Source organism: Hyperolius riggenbachi, chromosome 7 (assembly GCF_040937935.1).
Source record: "Hyperolius riggenbachi isolate aHypRig1 chromosome 7, aHypRig1.pri, whole genome shotgun sequence".
In the NCBI taxonomy this organism is placed as follows: Eukaryota; Metazoa; Chordata; class Amphibia; order Anura; family Hyperoliidae; genus Hyperolius; species Hyperolius riggenbachi.
This window is the reverse complement of record NC_090652.1, coordinates 42,337,429-42,354,324: the sequence shown is the minus strand read 5'-3', so window position 1 is coordinate 42,354,324 and position 16,896 is coordinate 42,337,429. Positions and strand designations below refer to the sequence as shown.

General features: G+C 41.2%; 1 protein-coding gene across 1 annotated transcript in view; it reads left to right on the top strand.

Moving 5' to 3' along the window:
• The window catches only part of LOC137525991 (guanylate-binding protein 7-like), a 91,457-nt gene that overhangs the window by 60,566 nt on the left and 13,995 nt on the right, over positions 1-16,896 (top strand). The window contains exon 10 of the mRNA XM_068247200.1: positions 2,843-3,036. Coding sequence (XP_068103301.1) covers positions 2,843-3,036 — 194 coding nt within the window. The remainder of the gene's footprint in view (positions 1-2,842; positions 3,037-16,896) is intronic.

The following is a 16,896-nucleotide window of genomic DNA, read 5'->3' as shown; positions in this document are numbered from 1 at the left end:
TGAGTAATATTTTCACACCCCTCTCTACTGAAGAACAAAGGTGGAGTTCTTTATCATGGAAATTGATCTGAAATATTACTTTAACATTTTTAAAGAGACTCTGTAACACAATTTTTAGCCTTATTTCTTCTATCCTATAAGTTCCTATACCTGTTCTAATGTGGTCTGCCTTACTGCAGCCTTTTCTAGCTGTACTCTCTTTGTAATATATCTAATCTTCTTTTCTTTGTCAAGCCTTGTTGAGCCAGAGAGGAATGCACTGCTTCTGCTGTGATAGGGAGAAGTTATGCAACCTCCTCCACGCCTCCTGCAGGCTCTGTGTGTGTGCATTGTTTATTAGTCAAAGACAGCTCTATGCTCTCAATTTCAGCTTGTCTGAGGGGGAAGGGAGCTTTCCCATTCTGAGAAACTGAGAATCCCTGACTGGAGTTCACTATGTAATAAAAGCTTGTAGTATATATATATATATATATATATATATATATATATATATATATATATATATATATATACACACACATATATACACACATCACTTCCTGGTTAGCGGCCATGTTTTTTGTTTGTAAACACTGCCTAAAACTGGCGATTAAAAGCCAGGATGGCGGCGTGGAGCGGCGGAAATGGCAAAGTGGGACCCAGGAGATCACAGTGACTTGATTGGAATGTTTTTTATTGTACAAATCGGACAGTACAGATTATCTTTAATGTATTCTAAGCAATTATTATTAATTGAAGACAGTGGCAGAAGCTGCATAATTGTCTTGCTACAAAACCATTGATACTTTACCATATCATTTTTATTCACATCGATACTGTGTTGAATATTTTCAGTTTTACAGTATTTCTTCTGACACATTTTATGAGGCAATACTGCACATTATGAATGACTTTTAAGGAAGGGGGAAGGGGAGTGGAGGGGCAAGCATTATAATACTAAGATGTACCTTTAACCAATTCACCTCTAAGGGTTTTTCTCCTTAAACACCAGGGCAATTTTCCCATTTCAGCACTAAGTCCTTTCATTTGCCAATAACTTTATCACGACTTATTAAACTGAAATAATCTATACATTGTTTTTTCTGCCACAAGTAAGGCTTTCTTTGGGTGGTACTTTGTGCTAAGAATTATTTTATTCTAAATGCATTAACAGAAATAATAAGAATAAAATGGAAACGATTAATTATTTCTCAGTTTTCTGCTATTATGTAGATTTAAAATAAAACATGTTACTGTACTTAAAAATAATTAAACCCACAATTTTTATTTGCCCATTTGTCCCAGTTACACCATTTAAATTATGTCCCTGTCACAATGTATGGTGACAAATATTCGATTTGGGAATAAAGGTGTATTTTTTCCATTATGTAATTTTCAGTACTCCTACCTTATTTGCAAAAAATAACAGTAATACACCCTCATAGCATACATATTTTAAAAGCTAAGTCCTTAACATAACAATTTTATGTATTGTCTTTTAATTTCTCTAACTTTATTTTATTTTTATTTATTTTTTTACAATTGAGTTATATGGGGCAGGGAGGGAGCAGAATACATTAAGGGGCTTATTAAAGGGATAGGAAATGTACTTTTATTTTTTTTTTATTGTAACAGTCTTTTGGCCACTAGATGTTACCACACATTTTTTGGTCTGTTTAGAGCGCAGCTTAAGCTGAGTTCTACCAACAGGTAATGACAGAGACAGTCATTTTCACAAGGAAATGATTACCATTGCTCATTGCAACTGTGATCATTTCAATTTAAACACTTAGATTGGGTTTAGAAACATATGTTCCTAATCCCCAATCAGTGCCCTACTGTGGGAGAGGGGGGGGGGGGTATGGGCGGCGCACGCATGATGGCCGCACAAACAGAGGGATGAGTATCTACCACCCTGGGAGCAATTTTTATTCTATTTTTAGGGACGAAAATACTCATCCTGCAGGAGGGCAAGTGGTTGATGCTGATTAAACAGAGGCCCTCTACCTGCAACAATGTCTTTTTTTTTTTATCCTTCTGTCATTTTGATATTCTCACCTCGACCCCAAAGCCACTCCCCACTGATACTGCTTTACTCATTGAAAAAGTGGGTGTTAAAATGGACTATTTGGGCACGAGCGGCACCAGGGAAATGTGGTTGCCATGGACACATACAGTATGAAAATACCGGCCACAGCTGGAAAGTGACAGGCTAAACCTGGAAATTTGGGCAGAGAAAGTGGCGGGGGGAGGGGGGGGGCGCACACAAAAAATAGCGGAGTTAGGCATAGATACGGGAACGTTCTGGCTAGGCATCGATAAAGGAAGGTTCTTGTTAGGCATAGATAGGGGCAGGGTTCTTGTTAGAAATACATAGGGAAGTGTTCATGTTAGGCATATATAGGGGAGGGTTTTTGTTAGGTATAGATAGGCGAGCGTTGTGAGAGATAGGCAACACAGGGACAAGGTAGAATTGTGGTAAAATTGCTGATATTGTTCTAAAGCGGATAAAAATGACAGATTTTCTGTAAATCCCTAATTTGGTCCTCTTTTGCACAGACACAAAGGGGTTCTTCCTTATGACTGCCATTACATCTCTGAATTGTGTGCAGTGAGGAGTGGGTCCCTTGACCAAACAGCAATGAAAAGCAGGGATAGAAAAACAAGAGAAATGAAACAGTGAGGATTCAGATTAGAGAGGGATCAATGTTTTTGCCACATTGGGTGGCAATCTGTGTGGGTATGACTATCCTGAATTGGGGCCTAGCAGATTCCACATTTATACTGTACTTTTTATAGGTCAAAAACGATATATACACATTCTATCTTTTCACTTAAAGATCACGTTTAATTTTTGTTTCAGAGGACTATAACAAAAATGAGGAAATAGGAACAGAATATAAAATCAGACAGAAAGAAAAATTGTGGAAAAGAAATAGTCTAGAGGAAGAGAAGACACGCCTCCAGGAAATCATTCAACAGCTGAAGAAGGAGATGGCAGCACAGAAGGAAACGATGACGGAGAAATTAGAAGATATCATCAAGGAGAAGGAGAGGGTAATCATTTTTTTTCTTTGAACAACAGTCCTTAAAGAGGAGATGCAGTGAAAATGACATAATGTATAAAAAATATATATATATTAATTTATAGATTATTTAGTTAGTGTTTTCTCATTGTAAAATCTTTCCACTCACTGACTTACATTCTGACATTTATCACTGGTGGAGACAACTTTAGTTCATTTACTGAAAGTTCTATGCATAGCGGTAGATACTGCTTGTTTGGTCATGACATCACACTGTGGGAGGAGTTTCACCACAATGTCAGCCACACAGAGCCCTCTAATAATTAATGTGAGAAAAGGTAAAGATTTCTTGTGGGAAAGGCGGTATCAGCTACTGATAGGGATGAAGTTCAATCTTGTGTTTAAGTTCCTCTTAAACCTAGTAGGTCTAGATGATCTCTGTAAAGGCAGTTGCAGATTTCCCAGCAAAAACACAGTTAGTAGTAGTACATTGGGAATGTACTGTAATTCCCAACCATCGCTATACTTCTAGCAATGGGTGCAATGGAAGCCAGTTCTTCCTGGCCCTGAATGTTAAAACATGTAGATATGTGTTAAAAATGTGTTCATTATAAAAATATAATTGAATATAAAAAGTTTATAAATCAACCCTCTAATCTGATTTTAAATATTATTGATTTATAAAGTGCCAACGGTATTCCGTGGCACTGCACAAAGTAAGAAATGCAAACATGGGGTACATATTAAAACAGACAATGGTATACATCAAATATTGACACTGGTACAACATACTGAACAAGTAATTACAGTGACAAATGTAACATGATGAATAAAAATGTATAACAGAGTGCAAGATATCAAATTAATAACAATTAACAAGATAAAAAAGGGTGAGAAAGCCCTGCCCTTGCAAGCTTACAATCTAAAGGAATGGGAGGGGGGCAAGAGGTGGGGTAATATACAGTATTCATGCAGGCAGTATGTGTTTAGGTTGTCCAGTGAGGAGTACAACTTGACCAGAAGTCGAAGGAGGAAAGGCTTAAGTTAGATCATATGCTTGTTAGAAGGAATTAATTTTGAGGGAACGTTTAAAGATTTCAAAGGTTGGTGAGTGATGGATGTGACAGATGTGTTGGGGAAGGGCATTCCAGAAGAGAGATGAAGCACCTGAGAAGTCTTGTATATGTGAATGTGAGGAGGTGAGTCTGCTGATAGACCAATTGGGAGCCTTGGAGGGAAATTTAAAGATGCTTAAGCTCTAGCTATACTTAGTATAGCTGGACCTGCAGTGGGAAGCGGTAGTGTGTGGCGGCGGCCAGTGGAGATCTTCAATCAAGCTCGTAGAGGACATTGGTGTGGGATAATTTCTGAGGATATTGGAATGGGAACATTTTTTTTTAAAGGTAAGTGTTCATGGTTAATTAAGATTATTTTTTTTCGTTATTTTGTTTTTATTTCTTTTAACCCTTTGTGGAATTGGGTAAGGGGTACTATGTACTCCTACACTAATTTGTCTCGGGTGAGGGCTGGCATCTGGGGGTTCCCTTCATAAAGGGTATTAGGAAAAGATCAGTGTGGCAGGGTGGAAGAGGGGGAGGATGAAGGTGCTGTTCTTGTTATCCACCTTGGTGGCAAAAGTATCTGTGTTTGAGACAAGAAGAGACAGAGTGCACTTAGGGGAACAGTACAGCAGTATATTGGGTCAATTCAGAATCTCTCTCTAGAAGTTGCTGGCAAACCTGTACAGGAGTAGCCAGCGTGTAGGCTTTTATCGCTCTAGCCAGGGATCAAGCACAAAGGCAGCTGGATTCCTCCTTCACTCGGATGGTTGTTGGCAAGCAGCGAGCGGCTCTGAGGTTGTACACCCTGTCTGTGTGCGAGTCCGCTATATGCGATAGCACAAACAGATTGTAGAGGATTTCAAAGCATCAGCTCCAGGAGTGAGGAATCAAAAAGCAAAGCTCCACGCTGCTCCGTGAGTCTTGCACAGGCAGTTTACGGGCAGTTGGAGTGGTGGTCTAATTGTAATGCAGCAATGCGTGTAGGAAAGAAGAAACCACGGCTGCCGTATAGTGTTGATTGAGGTTTATTAAAATAGATTGCAACGTGTTTCAGGAGACCAAGTCCTCCTTTCATTAGGCAAAGAGTTACAACGGTGTTTGCAAGGCAGTTAAATACATAATTTCCTGTTCAATTAGAAAAACGTTTTTTTAAAAAAGGACTAATCAGGGTTGAGGTTAGAAAGGACCAATCAGGATTGAGAGCCAATCAGGGTTGAGGTTAAAAAGCAAGGGCTAGGTTTTGGAGAGCCATGTCATCAATATGCAAATGACTGGCTCCCATGAGTCTAAATGTGTAGTATATCAATATTTGAACTGCAGCTTTGTTTTTAAGAGGGGATCATTTAGAAGAAAGAATTTTCGAAATCGTTCAACACTCTGTGCTGTCCAGAGGAATTCATAACAATGTTAATTTTTCTTTTTTCTGAGTTAGAGCTTGGCTGATCTTTGTTAGTAGGTACTAGACAGTCTTTTTGACTCAGTTGCGAGGCTTTTTGTAGAGTATTACTGACAATTTGTGGTGGATAACTTTTCTTCAGGAATAGTTGCAATCAATTATTTTACAGAAACATTTCCTGAACAAAAAGTATCCTCCCCAAAAAAACAGTTATAACCTTTAGAAGAAGCAAGACTATACGTAATTTGATAGCACCAAGCCAACTCAAAATAATAGATAAAAACCAACAACAACAAAAGAATATAATGTCAATTTTAGGCTGTTACAGATGTAGTGGAAAATGTTGTCTATGTTGTAAAAGTGTACAAAATGGAAAAAGAGTTTCACAACTACCACAAACAATCAAACTTGGCCTATTCGCCAATTGTGTTAACGTCCAAGACTTCTTTTGTGATATATCTTTTAGAGTGCCCATGCAAACTGCAATGTGTGGGATGCACCAAACAGCCCCTCTGTAACAGACTAAATAAACATAGAGAAAACATCGAAAAAGGTTGTGACAAGCACAGCGTCTCTAAACATTTCAAAAGACATTCAGAGGACAGAGACAGACAACTTATGTCGCTACGTAATATATTCATAGATCAGGGATATCATCCACAAATCGTTGATAATCAAATACACAGAGCAACTTTAAAATCTAGAGAGGAACTATTGAAGTACACCCCAAAGACTGAAAACAACAGAGTCCCAATAGTGGTCACCTACAACCCAAGATTAAAGATGCTGAGGAAGATATCGAAAGCCCTGCAACCGATACTTCACAAAGACAAAGGCCTGAAAGAAGTTTTTTCCTGATTTACCACTCCTTGCTTTCAGACAATCTCCCAATTTGTGACAAATGATTATCAGAAGTGCATTATCGATACCAGAAACTCCAGGCACATAACCCTGAAATAACACAAGGTGTGAGACCTGCCCTTATATCTTATGCACAAGCCAAATACAAATACCAAACTCACAGAAATATCATCAAATACCAGACCAATTTTCCTGTGAGTCATCCATTGTTGTATACATGATACGTTGCATGAAATGCCCCTCAAAAGGAATCTATATAGGAGAAACAGGACAAAAACTGCGCACAAGAATGCACCATCAGCGCTTTAAATTTAATCAGGGTAAAATGGACACATCAGTGGGCCAACACTTCTGTGAACCAGGACACAGCATGCAAGATCTCAAAGTACTTGTTCTTAAGGGCAACTTTAAAAATTGAACAACCAAGAAAGATTTCTGAGTTCAAATTTATGAAGATGTTTAAGACATTAACAGAGGGTTTAAATTGTGGAATGGGATTCACGACTCCTTATGTAACATGATTTACTTGGCTTCATGATTTTCAGAAACCTGCTAGATTTCATGTGTGCTTGCATGAGCTCACTGGCTCCAGCCTGCTGATCACCTGACATCTAACTGCTAAACAGTAACCAGCACAACTGCCATCTATGTGTTTACTATTTACCTGCATCAGTGTTTTACTTCAGCTTACATCTGGAAATATGCCTGAAGAAGGGGACTAGATCCCAGAAAGCTTGCATTATTTAACTTTAGCAGTTAGCCATTAAAAGGTATTACTACTTTTACAAGACTTTGTTTTTTTTCTACCTACATAAACATTTCAATGAAACCCACAATAAGAACTTTGACTTGCTGAAATTAACTTTTATTGAACAGATCATAGATAATAACAGCAAATATAAATGATGTAGGCCTCTGTGCAATCGAGAAACCTTCTGGATACTACAGTTGGACACTGTAACCCCTAATGGCCTTAATATTGCCTTGGGGAATATGAATGATTGAATGTTTTGTTCCCTTATTTGCATATGTGTGTGTGTATGTATGTATGTATGTATGTGTGTGTATGTATATTTGTATATGTGTAAATGTATATATGTGCGTATGTGTATGTATGTGTGTGTATATCTATATCTATCTATCTATATATATATATATATATATATATATATATATATATATATATATATATATATATATATATATATATATAAAGTCCAAGGGGGTTCAGCAGCTCACATCAACAAACTTATGGATCTGTGTGCCCCTGCAACTGAGGTAGCCCAATACCTCCAGGTAATATAATAATCAAACGAGGAGTTGCAGCACACGGCTCTTTTATTGAGCAAAATATGATATATAGACAGACTTTTCGGTTGTCGGTTGGACATTGAGAAAGGTTGGGGACAACCGAAACGTCTGTCTATATATCATATTTTGCTCAATAAAAGAGCCATGTGCTGCAACTCCTCGTTTGATTAATATATATATATATATATATATATATATATATATATACACACTCTGTGTGTGTGTGTGTGTGTGTGTGTGTATACAATTATTTCCATTTTTATTATTTATTATCTACAATATTTATCGAAAGGTTGTTTAGTGATATTTTATAATTCTTCACAATTTTTTTTATCTTATACACACAGATATTTGCATAGACTATTTATTATCCATAGGTTATTTTAGTAATTAAGTCCCACATTTTTCAGACTTGAAGAGAGTCTTTTGCAAGATTTTTGATGCCCTCTGATTTTGATTTTATAATGTAAACCAAGTCCTGTTTTAAGATATGGATATATATATTTTTATATAATTTTTCAGTCCTCTAATATTTATTATGTTTTATTGGCCAAGCCTTGCTTGTTCTGGCATTTTGACTGTTGCTGTTTGTACAGCACTGCCAAATGGTTATAAATGGTTTGAAGCTCTCATACACCCAGCTCTTATACACCCATCTTCTATAATATGCTTGTATATTAGGACGACCCCCACAAATAATTAATATAAATTATACACAAGATCCAATTTTCAACCCACAATCTTCAAGTATTTTATCTGCCAACATAAATGTATTTTAAACGTTCACTTCCTCTGCCAAAGCTGCAGTTCAAATATTGATATACTGCACATTTAGGGCTCGATTCACAAAGCGGTGCTAACCCAGTTAGAGACTTTAGGCGTGATAACCATTGCACCACGCTGGTGAAAAGCCAGTTTAGGCGTGATAAGTTTAGACATGATAAGTTTAGGCATGATAAGTTTAGATAAGTTTAGATCGCGCGCAAAGTCCCGCATGCAAAGCAGCGCCATTAAAGTCTATGCAAAGTGCACCAGACTTTGCTAGCGCAAAACTTTTGATCAGCTGTGCACTGCGGTGCTAACCCAGTTGGTGCTTAAACTTATCACGCCTAAACTTATCACACCTAAACTTATCATGCCTAAACTGAGTTTAGGCGTGATAAAGGGCTTTTCACCAGCGTGCTAACTGTTAGACTCATGGGAGCCAGTCATTTGAATAATGATGAAATGGCTCTCCAAATCCTACTCCTTGCTTTTTAACCTCAACCCTGATTGGCTCTCAATCCTGATTGGTCCTTTCTAACCTCAACCCTGATAAGTCCTTTTAAAAAAAACACGTTTTTCTAATCGAACAGGAAATTATGTATTTAACTGCCTTGCAAACACCATTTTAACTCTATGCCTGATGAAAGGAGGACTTGGTGTCCTAAAAACGCATTGCAATATATTTTAATAAACCTCAATCAACACTATACGGCAGCCGTCGTTTCTTCTTTCCTACACGCATTGCTGCATTACAATTAGACCACCACTCCAACTGCCCATGAACGGCCTGTGCAAGACTCACAGAGCAGCGTGGAGCTTTGCTTTTAGATCCCTCACTCCTGGAGCTGATGCTTTGAAATCCTCTACAATCTGTTTGTGCTATCGCATATAGCGGACTCGCACACAGACAGGGTGTACAACCTCAGAGCCGCTCGCTGCCTGCCAACAACCATCCGAGTGAAGGAGGAATCCAGCTGCCTTTGTGGCTGATCCCTGGCTAGAGGGATAAAAGCCCACACAATGGCTACTCCTGTACAGGTTTGCCAGCAACTTCTAGAGGTGAGATTATTCTGAATTGACCCAATCTACTGCTATACTGTTCCCCTGAGTGCGCTCTGTCTCCTCTTGTCTCAAGCACAGACCCTTTATAAAGGGGGCTCTCAGATGCAGGGCCAGATTACCGACCAGGCAACAAAAGCAGTCGCTTGGGGCCCCCCATTGAGAGTCAAAGGGGCCCCATCAGCACATAAACCAGCCCTCGCCATCCTGTCAGTGGTGGCTGGATGGTATAATGGTTAAAGGGACTCTGAGCAGTGCAGTAACTATGGAAAGATGCATATCATTTTAAAGCGCTCTTTCTCCTCTTTCCAATGATATATAAACTGCCGCCCTATGCCTTTTAGTTTTCCCTATTTTTGCGATCGAAATTGTGGCCACGGCAATTTTGATCGCGAAAATAGCGTTAAAAAAAAGGCATAGGGTGGCAGTTTATCTATCATTGGAAAGAGGAGAAAGAGAGCTTCAAAATAATATGCATCTTTCCATAGTTACATTTTATTGCACAGGACGACTTTTCTCCAAAGTCGGCAGCTCGATTCAGCACAATGCAATGAAATATAAGGAACCCAGGGGGATATAATTACAAACATCATGCTGGTAGGTGTGAGGATGTAATTAATTAGTTGTGGGTATGCTTAAAGGCATACCCACAGGCACTGCTCGGAGTCCCTTTAAGGGCTCTGACACAGGAGACCAGGGTTCGAATCTCGGCTCTGCCTGTTCAGTAAGCCAGCACCTATTCAGTAGGAGACCTTAGGCAAGTCTCTCTAACACTGCTACTGCCTATAGGGCGCGTCCTAGTGGCTGCAGCTCTGGCGCTTTGAGTCCACCAGTAGAAAAGCGCAATATAAATGTTATTTGTTTTGTCTTGTCAAATGATGACGTGCGCTGCTGATTGTCTTCAGAGCCAGGCTCTCCTCCTAGGTTCCCCTCCTGATACTGTGCGCTCTGCTGCTGCCCACCCCTTCCTTTCTTCCCACAGAGAACCACAGCTGCAGCAAGAATGATAGCAGCAGATGGCAAACGCTCACTCATCTATCCATGATCCAAGCAATAGAGATCCCGTCATCTGAAACCCATCTGTCTCTTCTACAGTGCAGCCGCTCGCTCTGAACTTCCTGATTGTCAGATCAGACAGGAAGTAGGAAGTAGTAATAGTAGTAGTAACAGAGAGGCAGCATTCTAGAGGAGACAGATGGACCTATATTGCTTGGATCGCAATAGGTGAATGTGAGTCATCTGGTGCTGTCATTCTCCCCCGCTGTGGCTGCCTTTTCTGCTGGACTATCGTATTCACTGGGATGGAGGCTGCATGGTGGCTGTCTAGTTTGGGAGAAAATCGGTTGTTCAGTGGTGGGGGTGGTTATGTAATTCTGTCTGGGGAACGCCTTCCGGTTTGGCGGTGTCCAGAGCTTTCTGCTATTGCCAGGCAGGAGATGCAGGGGGAAAGTGCTGCTGCTGTGATATCTGGTGCCCTTTTCACAGGGGTGCCCCAGCCCCTGAGTGAAAATGTCCCAGCCATTCATCTCTCACTCTGCATTTTGCCGCTGCTATTCCCTGCATTGTGCACCCACAGAGGAAAGTGGGCTGTTGCCCATAGCAACCAGTAGCTCGGCTGCCCCGGTGTGTGCGGCATGTTGCTGTGCAGCTGCATCTTCTGATTCTATTACGACATGATGGGGGGGCCCAAATCAGTTACTTTGCTTAGGGCCCCATTTAGCCTTAATCCGGCTCTGCTCAGATGCCACCATGAACCCCCTCCCCCCCCCTCCCCAGAGGCACGGCAGGTGGGAAAAAGCCCCTTATCTATGAATTGGACAAGGGCTCTGGGGGAGAGGGGGAGGCTTGGCAGCCCCTCTCCCCCAGAGCCTTCAATACCATGCAGCCGAGGCTCCGCATTCTTGCTGTCCCAGCCTGCATGGGGGACAAGGGGTTTACAAGGCTCGGGAGGGGGGACCCCACATTGTGTTTTTTTTTATTTTCCATACTCTGAACATGGGCTTTGCTATTAACCAATTTACTGCACTCAGCACATTAACTTTAAAATCAAATTTCTCCAAAATTAGGTCTTTCTGACTATTTTTTCCCACTTGTTTCCATTGTCTTCCTTAACATACCTGCCAAATTTGATGTTTTTAGCTTGTATGGGAACTTTTCTATCAACCGGCAGCCATTCAACTTAAAAAATAACCATTAAAAAAGTGTTTGCGCAAAAAAAAACATATTTTTGGCAACCATTTCTCACTTGATCCTCCTCCATCATGCCACTGTCCAGGTTTTGATACAGTTTTTCACCTTTTTAAAAGAAATTGTGGCTGTAGAACTGGCCTGAATGTTTTAGAAGTTTTGCCTGCCATTAAAGTGTACCAGAGCTACAGATTTGATACTTACCCGGGTCTTCCTTCTGCCCCATAAACATGTCTGAGTCCCACGCCATCCTCCTGTGGTCTGCCATTCAGCCTCGATCAGCCCTGGTAAATTGCTCAGTTGCGTCAGTCTGGGTCGGGAATCGCGGCTGAACAGCAGACTGTGGGAGGACAGCATGGGACTCAGACGTGTTTATGCTGCTGGAGGAAGCCACGGGTGAGTATCAGATATTCTTTTTATCAGATCTCTGGTTTTCTTTATCAATACCTCCTGTCCCTACCCTATAGGTATGAGTTAATTGGGCAATTTACATTCTCATGCAATCAACACTGATCATAGTTCATAGGCACTGAGACAAAGTCAGAAGCAGCTGCTATGGCTATTGCTATGCCCCTACTTACACATATACACATGGAGCATATATTTTCTTCAACCTTGCATATTAAATCTACAAGAATTAATAAGATATCTAACTGCCATAAATGTAATTCGCTCAATCCTGACATTCTAGTGGTGTCCACCCTTTCAGTCTTTCTGGTTCTTTATCATTAATGACATTGCATTACTGGCCGAGGGTACAGTATGTATTACTTCAACATCCCCCGTCTCCTACATCACTCTCCAGCATACTCACATTCTAAATTGTTCATCTCTGATAACACTGCATTACCTGATTATTATAGTAATGAAGAACAATATTTTCTCCTATCATCCTTCTATCTCACAAATTTTACTCTCTCTTCACAGGATTATGCTATTTAATAAACAAAATACTAAACTTCCAAAATAAGCAAAAACTTCTAAACTCTTCACTACTTGGTCTCCACTTGAAATGTCTTACTTCACTTCCCCTCATCTAAAATCCTTTATGGAACCACATCAAAGACTTGGCTAGCTAGACAGCCTAGATATAAGATGAAAAAAAACCTATATTTTTTGCTCACACGCCAAATCTAACAACCCAGCCTTCCCCCACTATACTTACCAAAAATACTCCTACACCTACTACTGCACCCTCCCCCTGTCCTTCATTTTGAGCAATTTATTTACTGGAACATACAAATTGTACTGCAGGGCTAGTACAATTAAGAGTAGTGTCAGTTAGGCTATCTGTACCCCTTTTCAAAATTCGAGTTAGGTCGAATTCGAATAGTAAATTATTCGAGGTCAGTCGAATATTCGAGTCGAATAATTTTTACTATTCGATTCGACCTCGGACTTCGAGCTCACTATTCGAGTCGGTATTCGAGCTCACTATTCGAGCTGACTATTCGAATTGGCCTTAAATAGCTTCCAACACTTGTTTTGAGGGTGAATGATGCAAGAAACATCTTTTTTTCCAAGTAACAACAGCAAGTGATTATGTGGGGATGTTCCTTTAAAAAAAAATGTGGAAAGAGAAGTTGTGTCCTTAATTTTGTTCAGTAGTGTTACTGTATATACTTGTTCTTCTTCTTCTTTATCTTTCTTCTTCTTCTTCTAGATCTTCTTCTTCTATATCTTCTTCTTCTTCTTCTATATTGTCTTCTTCTTCTTCTTCTTCTTCTTCTTCATCATCTTCTTCTTCTTCTTCATCATCTTCTTCTTCTTCTTCTTCATCATCTTCTTCTTCTTCATCATCATCTTCTTCTTCATCTTCATCTTCTTCATCTTCTTCTTCTTCTTCATCTTCATCTTCTTCATCTTCTTCTTCTTCATCTTCTTCTTCTTCTTCATCTTCTTCTTCTTCTTCTTCATCTTCTTCTTCTTCTTCTTCATCTTCTTCTTCTTCTTCTTCTTCTTCATCTTCTTCATCATCTTCTTCATCTTCTTCTTCTTCATCTTCTTCTTCTTCTTCTTCATCTTCTTCTTCTTCTTCTTCATCTTCTTCTTCTTCTTCTTCTTCTTCTTCTTCTTCATCTTCTTCTTCATCTTCTTCTTCTTCATCTTCTTCATCTTCTTCATCTTCTTCTTCTTTTTCATCTTCTTCTTCATCATCTTCTTCATCTTCTTCTTCTTTTTCAATATCGTCTTCTTCTTCTTCACGTATTTCTCTTTTCAATTTTTTTTTTAAAGAAATGCAGCTATTTTTGAGCGTAACAAATAGCTGGTGGGCGCACGCATGTTGGAAGCGCCATTGTATGTGCTCCCTGGCAGTGGAAACACAAAGACAGCAGGAGGTAAATTCAGCAGCAGGAGGAGGAGGATGAGTGTGTGGCAGCAGGCAGTCAATGAGGCAGGCAGCTCGCCGTGACATAATAGCCCTGGTACCTAGCGGTGATACCAGGGCTGTAAATAAACACAACAGGAGGTCCCAGACAGCGGTCGTGCAGCCCACATTGTGTCCAATACACAACTGGGACAACACAGTTTTCAACCCGGGCACCTCAGAAAAATTAAACCTTTTTTTTTTTTTTAATGGTTTGTTTGGTTTTGGTTTTGCAACCAATATAGCTATTGTTTGACGTAATAGCTGGTGGCAGAGTGGCAGCAGAAGGTAATTCTGTGTACCCTGGCAGTGGGAAACACAGACAGACAGCAACAGCAGCAGGAGGAATGGAGGAGTAATGTGAGCAGCTATTGTTTGACGTAATAGCTGGTGGCAGAGTGGCAGCAGAAGGTAAATCATCTGTGTAGTGTACCCTGGCAGTGGGAAACACAGACAGACAGCAGCAGCAGCAGCAGGAGGAGGTATGGAGGAGTAGTGTGAGTGTGGCAGCAGGTAGGCAGCGTGACATAATAGCCCTGGTACCTAGCGGTGATACCAGGGCTGTAAATAAACACAACAGGAGGTCCCAGACAGCGGTCGTGCAGCCCACATTGTGTCCAATACACAACTGGGACAACACAGTTTTCAACCCGGGCACCTCAGAAAAATTAAACCTTTTTTTTTTTTTTAATGGTTTGTTTGGTTTTGGTTTTGCAACCAATATAGCTATTGTTTGACGTAATAGCTGGTGGCAGAGTGGCAGCAGAAGAAGGTAATTCTGTGTACCCTGGCAGTGGGAAACACAGACAGACAGCAGCAGCAGGAGGAGGAATGGAGGAGTAGGCGAGCAGCTATTGTTTGACGTAATAGCTGGTGGCAGAGTGGCAGCAGAAGGTAAATCATCTGTGTACCCTGGCAGTGGGAAACACAGACAGACAGCAGCAGCAGCAGCAGCAGGAGGAGGTATGGAGGAGCAGTGTGAGTGTGGCAGCAGGTAGGCAGCGTGACATAATAGCCCTGGTACCTAGCGGTGATACCAGGGCTGTAAATAAACACAACAGGAGGTCCCAGACAGCGGTCGTGCAGCCCACATTGTGTCCAATACACAACTGGGACAACACAGTTTTCAACCCGGGCACCTCAGAAAAATTAAACCTTTTTTTTTTTAATGGTTTGTTTGGTTTTGGTTGTGCAACCAATATAGCTATTGTTTGACGTAATAGCTGGTGGCAGAGTGGCAGCAGAAGAAGGTAATTCTGTGTACCCTGGCAGTGGGAAACACAGACAGACAGCAGCAGCAGCAGCAGGAGGAGGTATGGAGGAGCAGTGTGAGTGTGGCAGCAGGTAGGCAGCGTGACATAATAGCCCTGGTACCTAGCGGTGATACCAGGGCTGTAAATAAACACAACAGGAGGTCCCAGACAGCGGTCGTGCAGCCCACATTGTGTCCAATACACAACTGGGACAACACAGTTTTCAACCCGGGCACCTCAGAAAAATTAAACCTTTTTTTTTTTTTTAATGGTTTGTTTGGTTTTGGTTTTGCAACCAATATAGCTATTGTTTGACGTAATAGCTGGTGGCAGAGTGGCAGCAGAAGAAGGTAATTCTGTGTACCCTGGCAGTGGGAAACACAGACAGACAGCAGCAGCAGGAGGAGGAATGGAGGAGTAGGCGAGCAGCTATTGTTTGACGTAATAGCTGGTGGCAGAGTGGCAGCAGAAGGTAAATCATCTGTGTACCCTGGCAGTGGGAAACACAGACAGACAGCAGCAGCAGCAGCAGCAGGAGGAGGTATGGAGGAGCAGTGTGAGTGTGGCAGCAGGTAGGCAGCGTGACATAATAGCCCTGGTACCTAGCGGTGATACCAGGGCTGTAAATAAACACAACAGGAGGTCCCAGACAGCGGTCGTGCAGCCCACATTGTGTCCAATACACAACTGGGACAACACAGTTTTCAACCCGGGCACCTCAGAAAAATTAAACCTTTTTTTTTTTAATGGTTTGTTTGGTTTTGGTTGTGCAACCAATATAGCTATTGTTTGACGTAATAGCTGGTGGCAGAGTGGCAGCAGAAGAAGGTAATTCTGTGTACCCTGGCAGTGGGAAACACAGACAGACAGCAGCAGCAGCAGCAGGAGGAGGTATGGAGGAGCAGTGTGAGTGTGGCAGCAGGTAGGCAGCGTGACATAATAGCCCTGGTACCTAGCGGTGATACCAGGGCTGTAAATAAACACAACAGGAGGTCCCAGACAGCGGTCGTGCAGCCCACATTGTGTCCAATACACAACTGGGACAACACAGTTTTCAACCCGGGCACCTCAGAAAAATTAAACCTTTTTTTTTTTTTATGGTTTTTTGGTTTTTGGTTTTACAACCAATATAGCTATTGTTTGACGTAATAGCTGGTGGCAGAGTGGCAGCAGAAGAAGGTAATTCTGTGTACCCTGGCAGTGGGAAACACAGACAGACAGCAGCAGCAGCAGCAGGAGGAGGTATGGAGGAGCAGTGTGAGTGTGGCAGCAGGTAGGCAGCGTGACATAATAGCCCTGGTACCTAGCGGTGATACCAGGGCTGTAAATAAACACAACAGGAGGTCCCAGACAGCGGTCGTGCAGCCCACATTGTGTCCAATACACAACTGGGACAACACAGTTTTCAACCCGGGCACCTCAGAAAAATTAAACCTTTTTTTTTTTTTATGGTTTTTTGGTTTTTGGTTTTACAACCAATATAGCTATTGTTTGACGTAATAGCTGGTGGCAGAGTGGCAGCAGAAGAAGGTAATTCTGTGTACCCTGGCAGTGGGAAACACAGACAGACAGCAGAAGGGCAGTACACAGCAGCCCACTGTAGGTGAAAAATGTGTGGCTGCAGGCGACG